We start from the raw sequence: 18,732 nt of genomic DNA on the forward strand, positions 1-18,732 counted from the left end.
TTAAAATGACAAAAATTGTTGTAGGTATAGGAATTTCCTATTTATAATTGACCAAACATATTATTAAATCTATAAGCAAACTGACATTAAATAATCATCAATACGACACAAAAATTGTGTTCCATATAAAAATAAATACAAACATTTTGTGTTTAAAGCTGGAGATTAACTTGCAATTATATAACAAAGTAACGTTTCAAGTCAGTGTTCGGTTTGAGGCAAAAGTTCCATACATTACACTAAAACGTTACAAGTCAATCTCCAGCTTTACAATATAATTGCCAAAAAATTGTGTTGTTTTGAAAATGATGGCGTAATTACATTTGTGGCGTCAGCCGCGACTAATGGAGTGTCACGAAATTACAACATTTGATGTTGCGGCGCCCGCGACCCGGCCGCCGCACACGATCCGACCACCCGGCCACTGGTCGCCGGATGGCGGTGTTCATCTCACCGCGTCCGCGACAATGTCATTCACTCAACAATTCAGTAGCACCGATTTTAGATTCCGATCTCAACTAAGAAACACTTCAGACTCACAGATTAGACTACTGAGAACATCCAGAAGAAAGATCTCGACTTTGTAGACGCAGTGGTACCTTTTCCCGAGAACATATGCATTTAGTTTTCAAAGGTCCCGTTGAAATCCATTGTACTACTTCAATGAATATCTACTGATAGAGAGAATGTAATCTAGCTAGGTTCGAGCTACATTTTATTGATATGTCGAGTATTTTCTGCTTTAAATAAATATAGATAAGTATCACGGGGACGCGCAAACTTCTTTTTTGTATTGTTTTTCTTTACTACACGTTAGGAGTTTTCAGAAATAAGTACCTGAAGTACTCGCTCTATTATAAAATCTTTGAAAGTAATTAGTTTGATAAACAAATACTGCATAAAACTTAAAACGATCGATATATATTGTATGGGAATCTATTTTTTTTCAGTGACAAGTTTTTATCGTCCGGCCACCGAAGGGTCAAACTTAAAATTATTGTTATTAATGTTAATAGTACCCACAGCTTTCTGGCACATAGTTCTTAAAAGAAAAAAAAGCATTATGCTGAGCTGGAATATTTTTGAAAAAGTTTTTTATATTTATTGAGACTTATTTTTTTGTTCGATGATAATTTTTTATTCACCAGTTCACCAAAGAGTCCAAGTTTTCAAGTAGGTATTATTAATCTTACTTACACAGTCCACATTTTACTTGACTTATAGTTTTTGAGAACCGTAGTATTTTGTATTGATTTAATTATCTTTTTTTTACTGATTCACCAAAAGATTTTTGTTTTTCTGACGGAACACCTATAAATTCGCTACACATGCATAGGTAGTTAAAAAGAAAAATGCATACCAAAATGTTCTGGGGAGTTTCTTGAAAGTGAATTTTTGTGTGAAGATAATATTTATTTTGATTGGTCGCAAGATTTTGAATATTTTTTTTCGGCGCTGAACGTTTCCGATCAATAGTTTTCGACTCTGTTGTTTTCGAGAAGCATCGAGGAACCCTAGAACGTCTCCATCTCCGACTCTCTCTATATTTTTCTTAACCCAGACTTCGGTTAAAGTAGCTTTAGTTTTTACGTGATTGATTATCACCTATACAAATATATCATTAACTTACAAATTCAACAATCAAAAAGTACTTGAATTGTACCCAATTGAATAAATTATTATTGGACTTTGACTTTTACGAAAGTTTGGCGGAAAAGTCTCATACGAAATTGTTCAGCGGGACATATCAGTCTATTACCTACTTCGAGTACTTATCTATACATATACAGCGTGGAATTTTGTAATGCCACCTGAACGGAAAGTACTCTTAATACTGTCGATAGAAAATTTTACACAAAGAAAACATCCCTTTATTTTTGAATAGAAAGAAAACTACATTCAAAGATTTTCGAAAATTCACTTGCCACACCCGGGAATCGAACCGACTAAAATCTGTTAAAATTACAACCTGTACTTTTATTGCATAGATCGTTAGGATCAATTATAAGGATCAAATATCCCCAAGAAACTTAATAAATTAGATGAAACGAAAACCATGAAATCTGAACTTATAAATTCAATGAATCAAGTTAAAGCTCTTTAACTCAAAGATACTTTGTTTACTTATGTTAGTAATTAATAATAATTATTATTGACGTCATTTATCCATTAAAATGACGAATTACTATTTCGATAAGACGATTGAAATTTGCACGCGTTTGTAATGCAGACTCCTTTCTTAGATACATAAATAGCCAGATGGATCTTTGAGTTAATGAGCTTTAACTTGACTCATTGAATTTATTAGTCAAAATTTAATTTTTTTCCTTTCATTAAATTTATCAAGTTTCTTAGAGAGATTTGATCCTTATTGATCCTAAATATATGCAATAAAAGTACAGGTTGTAATTTTTACAGATTTTAGTCGGTTCGATTCCCGGGTGTAGCAAGTGAATTTTCGAGAATCTTTGAATACAGTTTTCTTTTTATTCAAAAATAAAGGAATGTTTTCTTTGAGTAAAATTTTCTATCTACAGTATTAAGAGTACCTACTTTCCCTTCAGGTGGCATTACAAAATTCCACCCTGTATAATACGTATAATATAGATAAATCATACAGGTCGTAGGGCAGTTATTTTGATGAAATGTTTGGGATCGTGTGCGGCCGCCACGCTCGAGCTCACGAGCTCGGAGCTCGGCGCGCGCGTCAGGCGAACGAGCGCACGATGCTCACCAGCGCCGTGTAGGTGCCGGCCACCAGCCCCACCAAGCCCACCAGCAACAGCAGCACGTCCTTGCCGAACAGCACGCTGCGCGCCGCGCTGGCGCGCTGCGGGAAGTGCACGCAGATCTCCATCAGCGCGGGGAAGCAGATGCCGAGCGCCGACAGGCACAGCGCGCCGAACAGCGAGATGAACAGCCCGAGCCGCGGCACCGCCACCGCCAGCACGACTGCAACAGACAGCGCACGTCACGTCACACCGCGCGGCACACGCGCGCGCTCGCTCGCACGCCACACTCACACGTCAGCAGGCAGAGCGCCACGCGCAGCGCGTACTCGCACAGGCGCTCGCGGCCCGGCGCCGAGCGCTGCACGCGCGGCAGGATGTAGCCCTTCCACAGCACCTCCACGGGCACGTAGCAGTGGAGGCAGTAGCTGATGAAGATGGCCACCGCGAACATGATGATCACGCTCGTCGCCAGCCTGGCGGAACACGAACGAAGCTAATTAAAATAACCATGTTTTGAATCGACTCCGCACGAATTGTAGATGAAACTAAGTATATTGCGCGGACCACTAAAGTGGTTAGAGTTTTTTGAAAATACGGACATTGTCTTTATTAGACATTTTTTATAGTTTTGGGTTTTTAATAGTTTTTGTAAGGGGGTTTTTTTGGTGTATTTTTATAAGTTCACCAATTTCCACATTCCAGTTTTCGTTGTAGTCGCATTGTTTGACCTATATTAGATCTTTAAAAGAAAATAAGTTTGGTAAACCAAACCAGTACAAATATTAGGATAGACTAATCAATTGTATTTAATTTTGAATGGGAATTTATTTCTTGTTTGATGGGAATCTGTTATTCACCGGTTCACCAAATGGTCCAAGGTTTTAAGTAATATTATTATAGTACTAATACCTAACTATAATGTTTGTGCGATAGTATATTGCATGGGTAATTTTTTTTATTCGGTGGCCATTATTTTATTCACCGGCTCACTTAAGGTGCCAAAGACTTGAACACTTTTAGTGCCTCTACGACTGATAGTTGTTGAGCAATTTTTTTTGTTTGTTAGCCATCTTTTTTCATTAGTTCGCCAAAGGGCCCAAGGTCTTGAACTTTAGTTTGGGAACATCTATGGTTGATAGTTATTGAGAACCGTTGGGGTACTCCAGTAATATTTCTATATTATTCATGTTATTTGATAATTTTTCTATTAGGAAACCTTTGCATTCTATGCACATGTACTGTATAATAAGATAGCTACATATAAAAACGTCTTGAAAATTAAAAATGATTTTTTTATGGAGACAATTTTTTTTTGTTCGGTAGTTATCTTTTTTTACTGGCTCACCAAAGGACCCAAGGTCTTGTACATGTTTACTTGTGGGACCACGCCTTTACGATTGATAGTTTTTGAGAACCATTGGGATAATCTAGTAATTAAAAATATTCATGATGTTTCATAATTTTTCTGAAAGGTAACTTTTGAGTTCTATACACACGTATGGTGAAGAAAATACCATACAAAAATGGCCTGGGGCACCACTTGAAAATTAAAAATAAATTCTGTATGGAGAAAAAAAAATATTTTTTTCGGTGACCATCTTTTTCACCAAAGGGCCCAAGGTGTTGTACATTTTTGGTTCTGGGACCATGCTTCTATGATTGATAGTTTTTGAGAGCCATTGGGGGTATTCCGGTAATTTTTCCACATTCATGAAGTTTCCGATTTTTTTTTCTAAGAAAACCTTTAACTTCTATGCATATGCGTAGTGGGGGGAAAATTTAAGAAAAATTCGGACATCTCTTTTTTGCCAGCTCATCAAAGGGCCTCGGGGCAAAGCAAAGGTCTTGAACATTTTTAATTTCGAGACCATGCTTCTATGACAATAAATAGTTTTTAATTTTATTTACCTAGAATTTTTAACTTTTACGCACACAGTAAATATGTATGTTAAAATAGCCCTATACAAAATTGTTCAGGAGAGGTTCACACTAATATTATAAAGGCGAAAGTTTGTATGTGTGTGTGTGTATGTGTGTGTGTGTATGTTTATTACTCCTTCACGCAAAAACTACTTGACGGATTTGGCTGAAATTTGAAATGGAGATAGATAATATCCTGGAGTCGCACATAGGCTACTTTTTATCCCGGAAAATCAAAGAGTTCCCAAGGGATTTCGAAAAACCTAAATCGAAGTCGCGACGGGCGAAGTCGCGGGTATCGGCTAGTTTTTAACTAAATTTCATAAACGCAAAACTATTGAAAAATCTTACAATGTAAAATAATATTCATGTGATATACTCGTAAAAGCTTAGGAATGATTTTATGAGTTAGCTGCGGTACATTTTCACGGCGAATGAATGAAATGAGCCGGCCTCTGGATGCGGTGGAGGCGGCGGAGGTATGGCAGCGCAACGCACGGGTCGTCCTTGGGCAGGTCCAGCGTGATGGAGTCGCTGCACTGCGACACGCAGAACACGTAGCCGATGGCTCCCACGGTGACGTACAGCAGCACGATGATGGCCATCCCGGAGTTGAGCACGCCGCACGGCGCGCCGAACGCTTTCGGCGTCTTCATGTTGTTCTCCAGAGCGATAACCTGAAACGACCACATCCACTAGTACATTATGAACTCCGTCCGTCTAGTAGCCGGCTCGCCGTCTGAGAGTGAGGCAGTGGAGAACACATCTATCTAGTGTCGAGGCGCTGTAACGTCTCCTGTGCAGTTGGATAATATCCGTTGAGAGGCCTTCGAGCCCTTTTGTGTTTGTTCTAATATACATATTATACTCTTCATTGTTTTATTCGAGGTTCTCGAAATGAAGTTCAAAACCTTGGGCCATCGGGTGAATCGATAAGAAAAAGATGGCCACCGAAAAAATAGGTTCAATCCCAAAACCAACGTTGTTCAAGTGCTAAGGTCCTAACAAAAGATGTTCGCTAAATGAGTAGTGCTCCTCATCACTGAGGTACGGAAGGCAGTGTCACTCACCACGCCGACGGCCGTGAGCGCGAACAACGTCGTTCCGAAGAACAAGGGGAAGGTCTCGGCGGACCCCCACAGGTCCAGCGGCTCGTCGCGTGCCTCCGGCTTCTTGCCGGCCAGCAGGTAGTACACCACGATGCCGAGCCCCACGAACGTCAGCACGTTGGCCAGCGCGGAGAACGGCGCCAGCATCTTCAGGCTCGGGATCAGGTTGAAGGCGATGAGCGGCCCCAGGATGATGAGCATGTGGATCTCCACCGCCATCTGGTAGTACGGGTCCACCACCTGCGGCCATTCGCTTCAGTGAATACTGCAGGCCGAGCGGCCGTGGCTACGGCTCGTGCGACTGCGTCCAAATATCTGCCATCTGACAGTTCATGGAGCTCCAAACCTCAAGGAAATTCATATCGCAAGAAACGAACGCGCGGCGAGCATCCGTGCGTCGATGCAGACGCTCGGAAATCATTGTCAGTGCGACGAGAGCCTTAAGTAGGTACTTGTTACATTCCAGCGAGTAACTAGAAGCATCCGAGATGTAGGTGAGCTCATTGAGACTAATGCGAGTTGATTGATGCCGAGATTGATTCTCTCAATGACCGCTCCGCTCGCACTGACGAGTAAGCTCAGCGCGCGCCGGCGCGCGGGCGACGCGCTGCGGGGCGTCACACGTGACGTCACTCGGAGGATTTGTGCGAAATCTTCCCCGACTATGTGGTAAAGATGGTGCCCCTTCAAAATTGAATCCTGCGATTCAATTTTGAAGAGGCACCGAATAGGCAGACACGACGGACTGACGGATGGACGGACGGACGGACGGAGAGACAGACGGAAAGACAGGCAACAAAGTGATCCTATAAGGGTTCCGTTTTTCCTTTTGAGGTACGGAACCCTAAAAATGAAGTTTCGTACAGACTTTCATACCCTTTTAGGGGTATAATTTTTAAAAATCGGAAAGTATATCGTAAATAGTTAAGAAAGCCTAAAGTACCAATTTTCATTTATGTAACTTTAAAAATGACGGACTTTTATACAAACTTCCATCCCCTATTTAATCCCCTTATTGGGGGTTGAATTACCAAAAATCATTTTAAAATGGATGCCTTCGTTCTAAAAGGAACCTACTTTCAAAATTTCATGTTTCTAACGTGCGTTGATAATTGATACTATCAATTTGATTGATCAGTCTGTCAGTCAGGGCGAATCTTACGTACGAGAGATTATTTGGCCCGGTTAGGCCGCGTCAAAAATTTAAAATTATTTTTTTATTTATTTAAGTGCTATTTTTTTTTTTCAGATAAATCACTGAGATTTAATTCGCAGGCTTTTGACCTGCGAATGCCCTTAAAAATACTAACATATTGTTAGCTAGTAGATATCTATGTGTATGTACAACGTGCAACAATCTACAATGGCTTGAAAATTAGCTAAAGAAATTCAAAAATATGAGTACTTGAAGGGGGAATTTTTTTAATCCTGATATTGTCAAAAAATCTTTTTGTTTTAGATTTTAGTTCACTGTTGAACTCTGGTAATAAATATAGCCTTATCTGCCAAGCCGTAATATTAATATTTACGACACTCCGCGTCAGTAAATCTGTAAGTATGTGTGACGTCACGCGTCACGCCTTCGCGCGACAGCTGCACACAGGGATTGCAGCTCTGGTTTCCACGGAAGAGGAGAAGGACTCCAGCAGCATTATGGGCACATTGGCATTATCTTCAACCTAGAGAGCTGAAATTTTGCACAGACGTTCCCTTCGCCGTGTGGGCGAGGATCAAGATTGGATTTAGAGATTCCAATGGGATAGGGGATAAAGAGGTGTTTTATTTTCTCTTTGCGACTAAAGCGAAAACCGATCGAAGCAACCGGAGCGGGTGAGCATTATACGGGTGCGGCATTATATTGCGTTGAAGTGACCTTTTTGATGTTGTCGGCGATGAAGACGATGTAGACGCAGCAGATGCCCAGCTGGTACACCACGAGGAACACGTCCACGGCCAGCGCGGCGGGGCGCGCCAGGCGGCGCAGCGCGGGCGGCCCGCGGCCCAGCGCGCACGCCACCGAGTCGGGGTACGCCAGTAGCGGCACCCGCAGCTGCTTGCACGCCGCGTACTGCGACCGCACCTGCCGCACGACACAGCTGCACTCGCCGTCCACTATCTCTATACATCATATTTATATATTCATCCCAAAAATAAAATCGGGTGGCGACTGGCAAGGCGATTTCTTTTGCTTTTGGCGCAAATCATAGCGTAAAGACGAGCCGCCGCTTCACACTGTGTCAGCTCCTCGACTCGCGCCCGCTGCCACCGTCGTCTGCGGACCGTTCGGTCGGAGAGTAAAGTCCTTGCTCAAACACTACGCATCATATGCAGGCAGTACTCACGAGCACGTGCAGGCAGTGCGTGACCAGGACGCCGACCAGCACTGTGGCCAGCACGCCGGTGACGAGGCCGGCGCGCGCGAAGGCCTGCGGCATGGCCAGGATGCCGGTGCCCAGGCTGCACTTCAGCAGGTGCACCAGCGTCTCCACGTTGCTGCGACCGAAAACATTAAACCACTAACTGCACAGTACCACGGAGTAAGGAGATACACAGAAGTTCCACGAAGCCAACATACACACATACACAGGGCAGTCGTGAGTGCGGGACGAAGGACTACCGTGTCTCTATACTGTGATGGTGCGCACACTTCCCCCTACGCCCCCTTCAGTCCGACAGTGACGATCGGGGACAGCGGGAGAGTCTCCGTTGCGCTCGAGACGAGCCAAACAAGAATCTCTTGTAGACGAGGAGATGCAATACTCACTTAGTGGGCTTTGGCAGGTCGCGGTGTAGATGGGGGTCATAGTCTTCCTCGGAATCCTCCCTGTCAACAAGAGCTGTTTTAGAAACCGGCCAAGTGCGAATCGGGCCTCAAAATCTCATATTCTCAATGAGGGAAAATGAGAGAAGATGGGGAGATAATGGGCTTCTCCCAACTCCTGTGACCTCCCTCACCTTATGACTTCTCCCACCTCTCCGATTTCCCCTCACTTCCTCCCATCTAACGCATTTCTCGCACTTCCCCCAGCCTTTTCTCATCACCTCCCCTCAGTTCGCGAAGCGCGAGCGAGAGCGAAGATACGCAATAAATAAATAAATAAAAATAAATAAATAAACTTTTATTTCAGGCCGATTAGACCCATAATTGTGTTAGTATGACAAATAACTTAAACTATGTTAGTAGGTACTTATTTCTAGCTTAACAACTAATTCTATAACTAAAAACTATAACTAAAAAGCCCGAGGGAGCCTCTTGGCGCCTATGTGCGCACCCCCCCAGCACCTCCAGAGAGGACTATCTAGTTTCCTGGCCAATGCGCTGAGAAGAGTGTTGGTACTACTCATTAGCCTGCGCATCATGGACGCGGCACGCTTGCGCATGATCGCGTAGAAATCATCCACGCGAGCATCCGCAAACATTGCCGACGCACTGCAGTGTCGAGGCTTCCTCAACACCGCTCTCAGCACATTGTTATATTGAACACGCAAGGCACTGTAGGTCCGCTGCCTGTAGTCCGTCCACAGACTGCACGTGTAGAATGACTGGCAGTAAGCCCTGAATAAGGTCAGCTTTACTTGCCCAGTACAGCGCGCAAATCTGCGGGCTAACATATTGCCTCGGACCGACAGAGCCCGGCGCTCTCGTTCCATGTCACTATCATCCCTCAGGCTGTCGGTTACTACATGACCGAGATACTTGAACTCAGTTACTTGCTTCAGGGGATTACCACATAATTGTATCTTTGGTTTAAAGCTGGATAGTTTGTTCTTTCCCCTGAAAACAAGGAACTCGCTTTTTTTGGCGTTGTAACTGAGTCCATTCATCTCTGCATACTCCTCACAGAGTTGCAGCAACCTTTTAAGACCCCCAACTGAGGGGCTCAGTAGAACCATGTCGTCGGCGTAGCTAAGGTTATTCATGCGTATGCCATCTATTGAACACCCGACACCAGCTCCACCGAGCCTCTCAATCAGCTGGTTCACATACAAATTAAACAGCCTAGGGGACGTCAGCCCTCCCTGTCTCACTCCACACTCCATTTTATATGGGTCACTAAGTTCATTACCCCACCTAACCACATTAGTTTGGTTACCATACCAGTATTTAAACAATGAAATCAGTTCAGGTCTCAAAGCTGATTCCTTTTCGAGCTTATGCCACAAGACGTCGTAAGCTACTAGGTCAAATGCTTTGGATAGATCCAAAAAACAGGCATAAACAGGAGTTTTCCTGTCGGTATAGTACCGCACCGTTTGCTTGAGGCACAAGATTGCGCTTTCCGTAGAGAGTTCAGGCTGAAAGCCGAACTGAGCGTCGTGTATTTTAATTGATTTACTTAGCTGTGCATCCAGCAAACTGTCCAGCACCTTAGCCACTATCGTCGCCAGCGATATCGGCCTGTAGTTGGATCTATCCGCCGCATCACCTGTTCTATTTTTGATAATGGGCACTACTACTGTCTTCATCATGGCTTCTGGCAGGTAACTGTGATTAATACAAAGGTTGTAGAGCAATTTGAGGACTCTGGGAAGGTGCGAACCCGAATACCTTAAGTGCTCGATGCTCGATGCAATAACTGTCAGGAGAGGATGTGGATAACGGGAGACACCACGATCTGCAACGTCTGCCCCAGAAAGGTAAGAGTGACACCATGGGAGAGATGACGGGTGCCCATACGGCCACGAGGCCGGTGGGGTCAGGGGAGGCGGGGGTCGACGACGGCACTGACTTGGCGGGTATCGGCGAAGAGCTCTCGGCGGCGTCGGCGACCGGCCGCAGCTGCACCGTCTCGCCCTTATCCTCCATGCCGGCGGCGCCTCCGACGCTCCTCGCGCGCGCTCCAGCTGCGCGCGCACTCTGCGAACAATATCACACAAGCAGTTCAAAACTAACCCCGTCTACTGAGACTGAGAGAGGATCTCCGCCACGGCTTGTCGGAGTGTCGGATACAGAAGTTTCAACGTGTAACCGTCGGCCCAGCTGGCGCTCCGAGCACAACACCGCTCGGAGGGAATTCCCCATTGGTTCGGTCGAACACACGGACACCGCTCCCGTATATATTTACATTTATAATATTCCTTTAGAATTTTCGATGCTCTCAGTCGATTTGATTTCTTCCGACATCTGGAGCAAATATCGTCGTATATCATTTATTTTGTTGAACACAAAACAATAGTAAATCTTCCTCGTGAATCTCTCTGTCTATCGATGACTAGTTTAAAAATATGTAAGCGCCATCGATGTGTATGAATTAGCCTTTCCCATACAATTCCGTCCGCAAAAATACGCTTGAATCTTACGTCATCATCATTGACAAAGTCAATAGACTTTTGCAAATTCTATTGACTTTTTGAGTGCGTTTTTTATCTTCGAAGGGCCCATCCATATACGTCGATGGTAAGCGCACATAAGGACAGTCGGCGGTAAGCGATGTGGCTGATGGAAGGCTATCGAAGTTTCAGTTTGAAGGGCTCGGTTTTCATTGAAGACTGCTGTTGACAACATAGAAAATATAATGTGGCGAGTCTTTTCTATAGGTAATTTAATATCTCTATGTTTCTAGAGTTGTGGAGCCTCATCGGGACGTCTTTGAAGATCAATTACATATATTTTATTTTAGCGCTCATTATCATTATTATCTATCAACAACCGTGCCCACTATCCACAATAGAAATAAAGAATCGCGATTGCGCTAAAAACGTAAAATAATTAATCATTTATTTTAAAACATTAGGGGTGCACCTCCCCTACACGTGCACGGAACCGCACCGCGCCCCCGGAGACAATCACTCACCAGTCACATACATTGATCATTACATGTTATACAAGACACAATAGGCAAGTGCTCAAGTACAAGGAATATTCCACCGAGGATAATATTATAATTAAGTATGTATTACTTACTTACATAAAATAAAAGTCGCCACAGCAGAGTAAGTATCGATTATTGATAATAATGATTAAAAAGAAAAGAAACGGGGAAGTATTCAGGTTCGATATGCCGTCTTGTGTAAGAAAAGTGTAAGAAACTGATCGATTGTCGTCCGGAGCCGAGTTATGTAAAGCGCGCCGGCTATTTATATAACGCAAGACTGAGACGACGCGCGCGGCGCGGGAGCCGGCGGCCAGAACTACTGGCCACACTTTTTTATTGTTTTTATGGAAAATATTACTATACAATTAAAAGCTACCCTTATTTCATTACTGTACACACTATCTCGCCCGCGTGGAAGGTGCCGAGAGTACGGACTGCATTTCCGCGCTGGACAGCCGGGCTGATCCGTTGCGCAAAAAATTGTGAAATAAAAAAAATTCAAAAGAAAAATAAAACCGACCTCAAAAACCACAAACACTAAAAAGTTATGTTTCTTTTGAAATCTTCTGTTTACTAAGCTTTTATACTGATCGCGAGCAATTTGCTCTTATCCATTGAGGAGTTCTGTTCTCCGTCTCCGAAGATATTCATCAGATCTTCACCAAATTTATATGAGACCACCTGTACAGTATCCCTTTTAAATAAAAAAAATATTTCGAAATCGGTCCAGGGGTCTTTGAGCAATCAGAGAACATACATAAAAAATTCCAAAATAAAAAAAAAGATTCCGACGAATTGAGAACCTCCTGCTTTTTTTGAAGGCCGTTAAAAAACGAGCCAGCCCTTCCGTCACCGGGTGAGATAACGTTTGACGGAGTTATAGGATATGTGTGATTTTTGTCTTCCATTTATGTCGCCGGCTCTTAGCTGTAGATGATAAAACGTTCGCAATGCTGTATCGAGAAAATGACTGCTTCAGTTGATGAGCGGGCAAGGACGGTCAGTTGTCGCCGCTGCGGCGGCGCCACGTCACGGCGGCGCCACGTCGCGGCGTGCGGTCTGCGGCGTGCGAGCGCGCGACGGGGCCCCGAGTGGAACGTCATGCGATTACAGTCCTGCGCGAGCCGGGAAGGGGCGCGTTTTCTACGTGCGACATTCTTACAAAGTAGTCGGCTAAAGTCAACCGGAAGCTTTTAATCTGTGGCACTAGCTATCTACTGAAAACACCCCGACGAATGATGGCGGTCTCAAAACAGCCGTTCTGTTCAGTGGATATTCTAAAATAGGGAAGGAAGTAACGCGAACGTTACTTCCGTCCGAAAAAAAGATACAAGTCATCCACTCTCAAGTCACGCTTATAATACTGCAAATGACATAGCCCATTGTCGGATACAGAAGGAGCGCAGCGCGGCGCGGTGCGGTGCGGCGTACGCTCAGGCGACCCTAACTAGTACAAGTGGGCATGACGCGACGCGCGAAGTAGGTCGCCCTCGTTCCCGGCGACGCGGCGGAGAGCCGCGAGACACCAATTCGATTCCGGTTCGAACGAGAATACGTTCGCATACAAAGGAAATAACTTATAAATAGAAGCGAGGAAACAATACAGAATGTTATATAAGTATTCAAATTAATTTTTGTACGCCGACTTTTTCCTTCGGAAAGTAGGTTCTAATGAGCAAGCTCGAGTGTACATGCTGGTAGATTGCAGTCCACGAGGCATGCCTGCCTGCTGCGCCACGTGGCCTGAGGCGGAGCCCGAGGCTGGTCGGTTCAGGTGAGCCTCGGGCGAGGCAAACCACATGACTAAATACGTATGGTCGGCCTCAGAATCCGGGTAGCAATTCCACAAAACTATTGCATCAAAAACCTATCGCGCTTATGACCTTTTTCTATAAACACGCCACATACCTAACCCCCCGTCCACACACTGCCCATATGGCATGGGAAGGAGCGAGGAACCGGAGGCAGAGACGTAGTGTGGCCGCGTTACTCGCATGTTCCTCGTTCATGCCCATCGCTCCCTATTTTGTCGGTTGCAAAGGCATGCGACCTAGTGCGGCGGCGTCGCGATTGATTGCGCGAGTAGAGCAGTGTGTGGACGGGGGGTAACGCGTGTACATAAATAACCGTGCCACGCCAATATGATCATAAGGTGCTAAACGACTTACGGCTTTTGACTGTACACCAAGATACTAGTGTAAGTACAACTATATCATATACCCCCAATCGTGGTCTAGGAGAGTTTCTTCCACCAACTTTGGTCACAAGTCACATCATGTGACTTTTGATGTATGAAGCCGGTTACATGGTATAGGTGCCGTCGTTTAGATGACTATAATATAATACAGGGAACATTTTTGTTTAGTGCTCTTTGTTTTGGATTGTTTTGTATCGTTAATAGACCACATTTCCATGAACTGTTTTGCACTTTTTTAAAAATAATATTAGAATAGAATAGAATAGAATAGAATAGATTTTTATTCAAATAAACTTTTACAAGTGCTTTTGAATCGTCAAATAATTTACCACTGTTTCTAGAATAGTTTCTAGAATATGTCTGCAAAATTTCATCGGCTTTGGTTGCTTAATATTCAAATGAAATTGGAACTACGATTGTATGAAACGAGTGACGGAGAGAGCCCTGTTAAACTGAAACGTATACGATCAATACTGATTTAGCTTTATCGCAAATCTGTTATTTTATTCAACGTTAAGGGCCATGAGACCGGCCTGCCCGCGAAATTCAAGAAGAAATTAATTAAAGTATCGACTAATAATTTAGTCGATACTTTAATTAATTTCTTAAACTGGACTTTTCAAGTAAAGATTTTTATATAAACCTGTGAGGATGATACTGCCACTGTCGGAATAATAATGCCATAAGCCTACGTTGTCGTATTAGTTCACAAATTGCAAAACACCTAATTAAATTTGAATTTCGCGGGCAGGCCGGTCTCATGGCCGTTAAGTTAAGATCTGACATCACATCAAAACGTAGCGTACCTCCAGCATGCGCGTGTGGCGGCCACAGGCTCCGACGTGAACAACTAACGCGTTGATGTTTAGCAGACTCCGCGTTCTGTTTGACCATACCTTAACAACTGACAGCTAAGTAGGGTATCCATAATAATTTGTTTCAAAGTGGATATCTCTCTTAAATGATAACTGTGGTAATTTTGAATGAAATGTAAAGATAAAAAATATATGTTCACTAAATTTAGTTCATAATATAGTCCATATAAAAATTTGGGTACTGACTAAAATGTTTCCTGTATACCGGTGAGGTGTAGTGGAAGTCTATCACGCAAGGCTTATATTGGTAAAAATGTATGGAGAAATATTAACACACTAACTACATAAAGATAAATACAATATTGTTAAAATTCTTGCAGGCATAATAATTGTCAATAATGGTTTCACTACGCAACAGCAAAAACAATTAATAGCTAAGTACGCTCTATAATAGAGTAAGTAAGCTCTGACCGTTCCAAGTAGTGGGTAAATAAATCTATAAGTACTATGATAATTTCACAGAGGAAACATTAACAATAATAATAATTGGTTGCGTATAATCGATAAACTCTGAACCTACCCAATCGATTTTAATGATAATTTTTCCCCATCACAAAGTAACTTTATCCAGAAGTAACATAGGCTACAGTCGTCATGTTACGTAGGAGCAGGTCGCTCCACGGCGGCCGGGGAAGGCGGGCGGCTCGTGTTATGAGATCAAATGATTAGTCAGCGAGTTAGCTGCGGGCCTATTGACGATTCCTTAATTGATTGTGAGCATCTAAACGTGCATCGTGCAATATTTTTGAACCATTTGTTCACTGTGACGAAAAAAGCAAACGTCAACATACTTGTGATAGGAGTGGTGTGTAGCAGCAGAGTCGCGTCCGCCTCGCAGGCGACGAGGTGCAGCACTGAGCTCTGGGCAGCGAGGCCGCGCCGCCGCACTGCCGCCTCCGTGTGCAGAGCGCACCGCTACGGATAAACAATTCAAACCCTAAGTTCCGACCTGACGAACCTCCTGTCGTTCGTGGTCGACGAAAAGGCGTCGTGACCCTCAGCGATGTGCGCCGCGGACCGCGGTAGAGAGCGCGGTCGGAGCTCGGGGGACCCCTAAACTTCTAGTTATAATCTTTCTGGCGATCGCGCGGTCCTCTGATAAATTGCAATAAACATACTACTGGGATGAATATCAATGCAATAGGCATCAACTCGCTTTCTCGGCTGTCTGTCCATTCGTTACTAACTTTAAAATCGATGTTGTCGTAGACTGAGTTAGGTACCATCAACTTCATGCGAGCTGCCTGATGCGTGCTACGTAGTAGGCACAGTCAGCGACGAGCTAGTGCAGCGCTACATGACGCTACGCCCACGTGCCCACGTCGTCGTTGCGACGTAGACGTAGCAATGTATCGTCCCGGCATCGATATTAACTACCAGTACCTATTCTTCATTAAAAGTACATAGTTATACGTCTCATACGATATGATACATACCTACAATGAGCAAATGAATGCAGCATTGTCTCACAACAATTGAGTTCTTGTACTCAATACTCCCGCGCCGCGCTCCGCCGACTGTGTAGGGAGCTTCTCTACATCAGCGGCACGACAATATTTATTTCACCATCAATTGTACGAGTATGTGTAAACGTCAACTTTCGCACTTAAATTCCGCTTTCCAGTCCGCTCGTGGCTCTCCGACAGTGGCTATATCAGTAGTAAGGGATTCGCCGGTTCTGCCCCAGGCCCTGGCCCCCTCCCATGCCTCGCTGCCTCAGCCCCCTCCGTGCCTCGGTCAAGATCGAAACCTAAAAAAAAAAAAAAAAAAAAAAAAAAAAAAAAAAAAAAAAAAAAAAAAAAAAAAAAAAGGTTTTGGGGTACGCTGAATCGATTGCGCTCACTCCCGACGTCGTATCTCTAACGGTTGCAAAGTTAGCTTTTCGAAAAACTAATCCCTAGTTCGTTATCTAATTGCTTAATCACCTACTAATGACGCTCTATTGTTCGCTGGCTCGTTGCTTCATTCTATGGGTTTTAAAGGAAACGCATGAATCATAACTACTCTTTATTAGCCTTCAAATATTGATTTAAATAACTCACATAAAAATATATCATTCTCTACTGTATTTCCATTGAATAAATCTAAAAAATCTGAACTTGTATAGTAACCCGTAAACATGAAATACAAATACATTATACAATATTCTCCACAAACTGATGTGTAATCATTCTGTATCCGCCTTGTATTGAATTGCCATATTCTTGTGTTTCTTTCCAAGAACTGCTTATGATATTTTGGTGGTGCTCGTCCAAATGAATCAAAATATTGTCCAACACCATTTGTATCTATATATATGGCTATCCAATGCGATCCTGGTTTATAATCGGGGTCTAGATTGCTTATTAAATAGGCGGGTGTTTCAACATAAATCGGTAACCGGTTTGCGGCATACACATTGTCTTGCAGACTTGGGTGGATTCTTCTTAAATATGTCTTTATCCCTATTGTATTCATATTACTTCAATACTACTGATCTTATCGCTGCCGAGGATCATACATGAATGGGACGTAAGACCATGTTATTTCAGATATATTATAATATAATCATCATCATCATCATGATCAACCCATCGCCGGCTCACTACAGAGCACGGGTCTCCTCGTGAGAAGGGTTTTTTGGCCATAGTCTACCACGCTGGCTGAGTGTGGATTGGCAGACTTCGCACACCTTTAAGAACACTATGGAGAACTCTCAAGCATGCAGGTTCCCTCATGATGTTTTCCTTCACCATTAAAACAGTGTTATTTAATTAAGTACTTGAAACGCACAAGACTTCGAAAAGTTAGAGGTGCGTGCCTGGAATTGAACCCCGACCTCCGATTAGAAGGTGGACGTCTTAACCACTAGGCTATCACAGCATAGTCTTATTAAAAATAATGGTCCATAACTTAAATAAAAACAAAAAATATTTCTTGTATCAGTGTTTTATTACAAACCTTAATAATAATGTAGGTACAAATTATAACTTAATCTATTTACAGAAATTAGGTTTCTTAGCTGCTATAGTCCACGCTTACATTACGATTTTTATCAATTTCAATAACATTGTCAAACTCTGCATATACGATGCAGTTTATCGTTTCAGGAATAGCTGAATCAAAGCGAACTTCTAGCCTCACACTACCGTGCTTTATAAGATTCCAATGACTAGAGTGAGCTGATAAATCAGGAGTTAAATCGAATGCTAAGAGACAATAGCCTTTTGCATATTGTTCCCTAGATATTCCGTTCCCTTCATTTAAAAAATGGATTCCCGTGCCTGAGAATAACGTATGATAGGCTGAACTGAAAGTATTATCATCGAATGATGGTTGCAAAGCTTTTGAAGGTATTTGTTGGCCATCAATATATAAACTAAATGTATTCATATGATAATTTTCAAAGTTGAATGGATTTTTCGTAAGAGTTCCATTAAATGCTGCGTTGTTAACAAATCCGACAATACATCTTTTAGGAACTTGACCAAGAAAAATATTATCGAGTGTTTTACCCTGAACCCCTGAAGGAATTGTTAAAACTTTAACTTCCGCTCGAGTTATTGGATATTTTGCAGTAGTAGATGCTAAAACTTTTTGATGTGCAAGTAATACAGTCAGAGCAAGTAGTACAGGCACGTGTCGATTAGTCATTATTCATTCCAGGTATTTGAAATTCCGTAGGTTCGTCATTAGAAAATTCCAACAATACATCTTTATCTAGGTAGTTAGCTTATCACGTTCCTTTTGGCTTTGTTCAATAATTGTTACAATCACTAACCACATTTTTTGAAATATTGATTACAAAACCTTTTTCGATAATATGCTGTTTAACTAGTTGTTATCGGTGCAAATACATTCTTCACTAACGATAATGGCATTGGTTTTACTATATAAGCTCAAAATAAATAATTTCTGTCATATTTACTACCTCGTTTCTACTGAAGAGTACTGAGAGAGTACAGTTTGACTTTAAATCTATATTGTGTTCATACAAGTGTTTATTAGCAGTGTGTGATTAAGAAGTGTCGTGTGATAAACAATGGAGGTGAGTGTGTAATTTATTTTCTTTTAGTTCCCTTTAAATTAATGTAAATATTTATG

At 42.8% G+C, this 18,732-nt stretch overlaps 2 protein-coding genes and 2 long non-coding RNA genes across 6 annotated transcripts in view; 2 read left to right on the forward strand and 2 right to left on the reverse strand.

Moving 5' to 3' along the window:
- Positions 1 to 15,564, reverse strand: LOC123880026 (proton-coupled amino acid transporter-like protein CG1139). 3 transcript variants are annotated; one of them, XM_045927909.1, is made up of 9 exons: positions 15,441 to 15,564; positions 10,492 to 10,619; positions 8,526 to 8,585; positions 8,104 to 8,254; positions 7,635 to 7,841; positions 5,723 to 6,001; positions 5,151 to 5,329; positions 3,024 to 3,205; positions 1 to 2,952 (listed from the first exon to the last, which is right to left on the reverse strand). In XM_045927909.1, the coding sequence occupies exons 2-9, from the start codon at positions 10,566 to 10,568 to the stop codon at positions 2,708 to 2,710; spliced, it is 1,380 nt and encodes a 459-aa protein (XP_045783865.1). In that variant the 5' UTR covers positions 10,569 to 10,619; positions 15,441 to 15,564; the 3' UTR covers positions 1 to 2,707. The 3 variants fall into 3 exon arrangements, with proteins under 3 accessions (XP_045783865.1, XP_045783866.1, XP_045783867.1); XM_045927910.1 differs by lacking the exon at positions 15,441 to 15,564 and adding an exon at positions 11,671 to 11,819; XM_045927911.1 differs by lacking the exon at positions 15,441 to 15,564 and adding an exon at positions 11,667 to 11,816.
- LOC123880044 overlaps positions 6,024 to 18,732 on the forward strand; it is a 26,134-nt gene continuing 13,425 nt past the window's right edge. Inside the window, exon 1 of the long non-coding RNA XR_006799149.1 lies at positions 6,024 to 7,466. This is a non-coding gene — a long non-coding RNA (uncharacterized LOC123880044). The remainder of the gene's footprint in view (positions 7,467 to 18,732) is intronic.
- On the reverse strand, positions 8,955 to 10,188 carry LOC123880033. Its single transcript, XM_045927926.1, has one exon. It carries the CDS (start codon positions 9,800 to 9,802, stop codon positions 8,993 to 8,995), a length of 810 nt encoding a protein of 269 aa, XP_045783882.1. The 5' UTR covers positions 9,803 to 10,188; the 3' UTR covers positions 8,955 to 8,992.
- Positions 18,624 to 18,732, forward strand: part of LOC123880042 — a 1,335-nt gene continuing 1,226 nt past the window's right edge. Inside the window, exon 1 of the long non-coding RNA XR_006799147.1 lies at positions 18,624 to 18,676. This is a non-coding gene — a long non-coding RNA (uncharacterized LOC123880042). The remainder of the gene's footprint in view (positions 18,677 to 18,732) is intronic.

This window comes from Maniola jurtina, chromosome Z, assembly GCF_905333055.1.
Source record: "Maniola jurtina chromosome Z, ilManJurt1.1, whole genome shotgun sequence".
In the NCBI taxonomy this organism is placed as follows: domain Eukaryota; kingdom Metazoa; phylum Arthropoda; class Insecta; order Lepidoptera; family Nymphalidae; genus Maniola; species Maniola jurtina.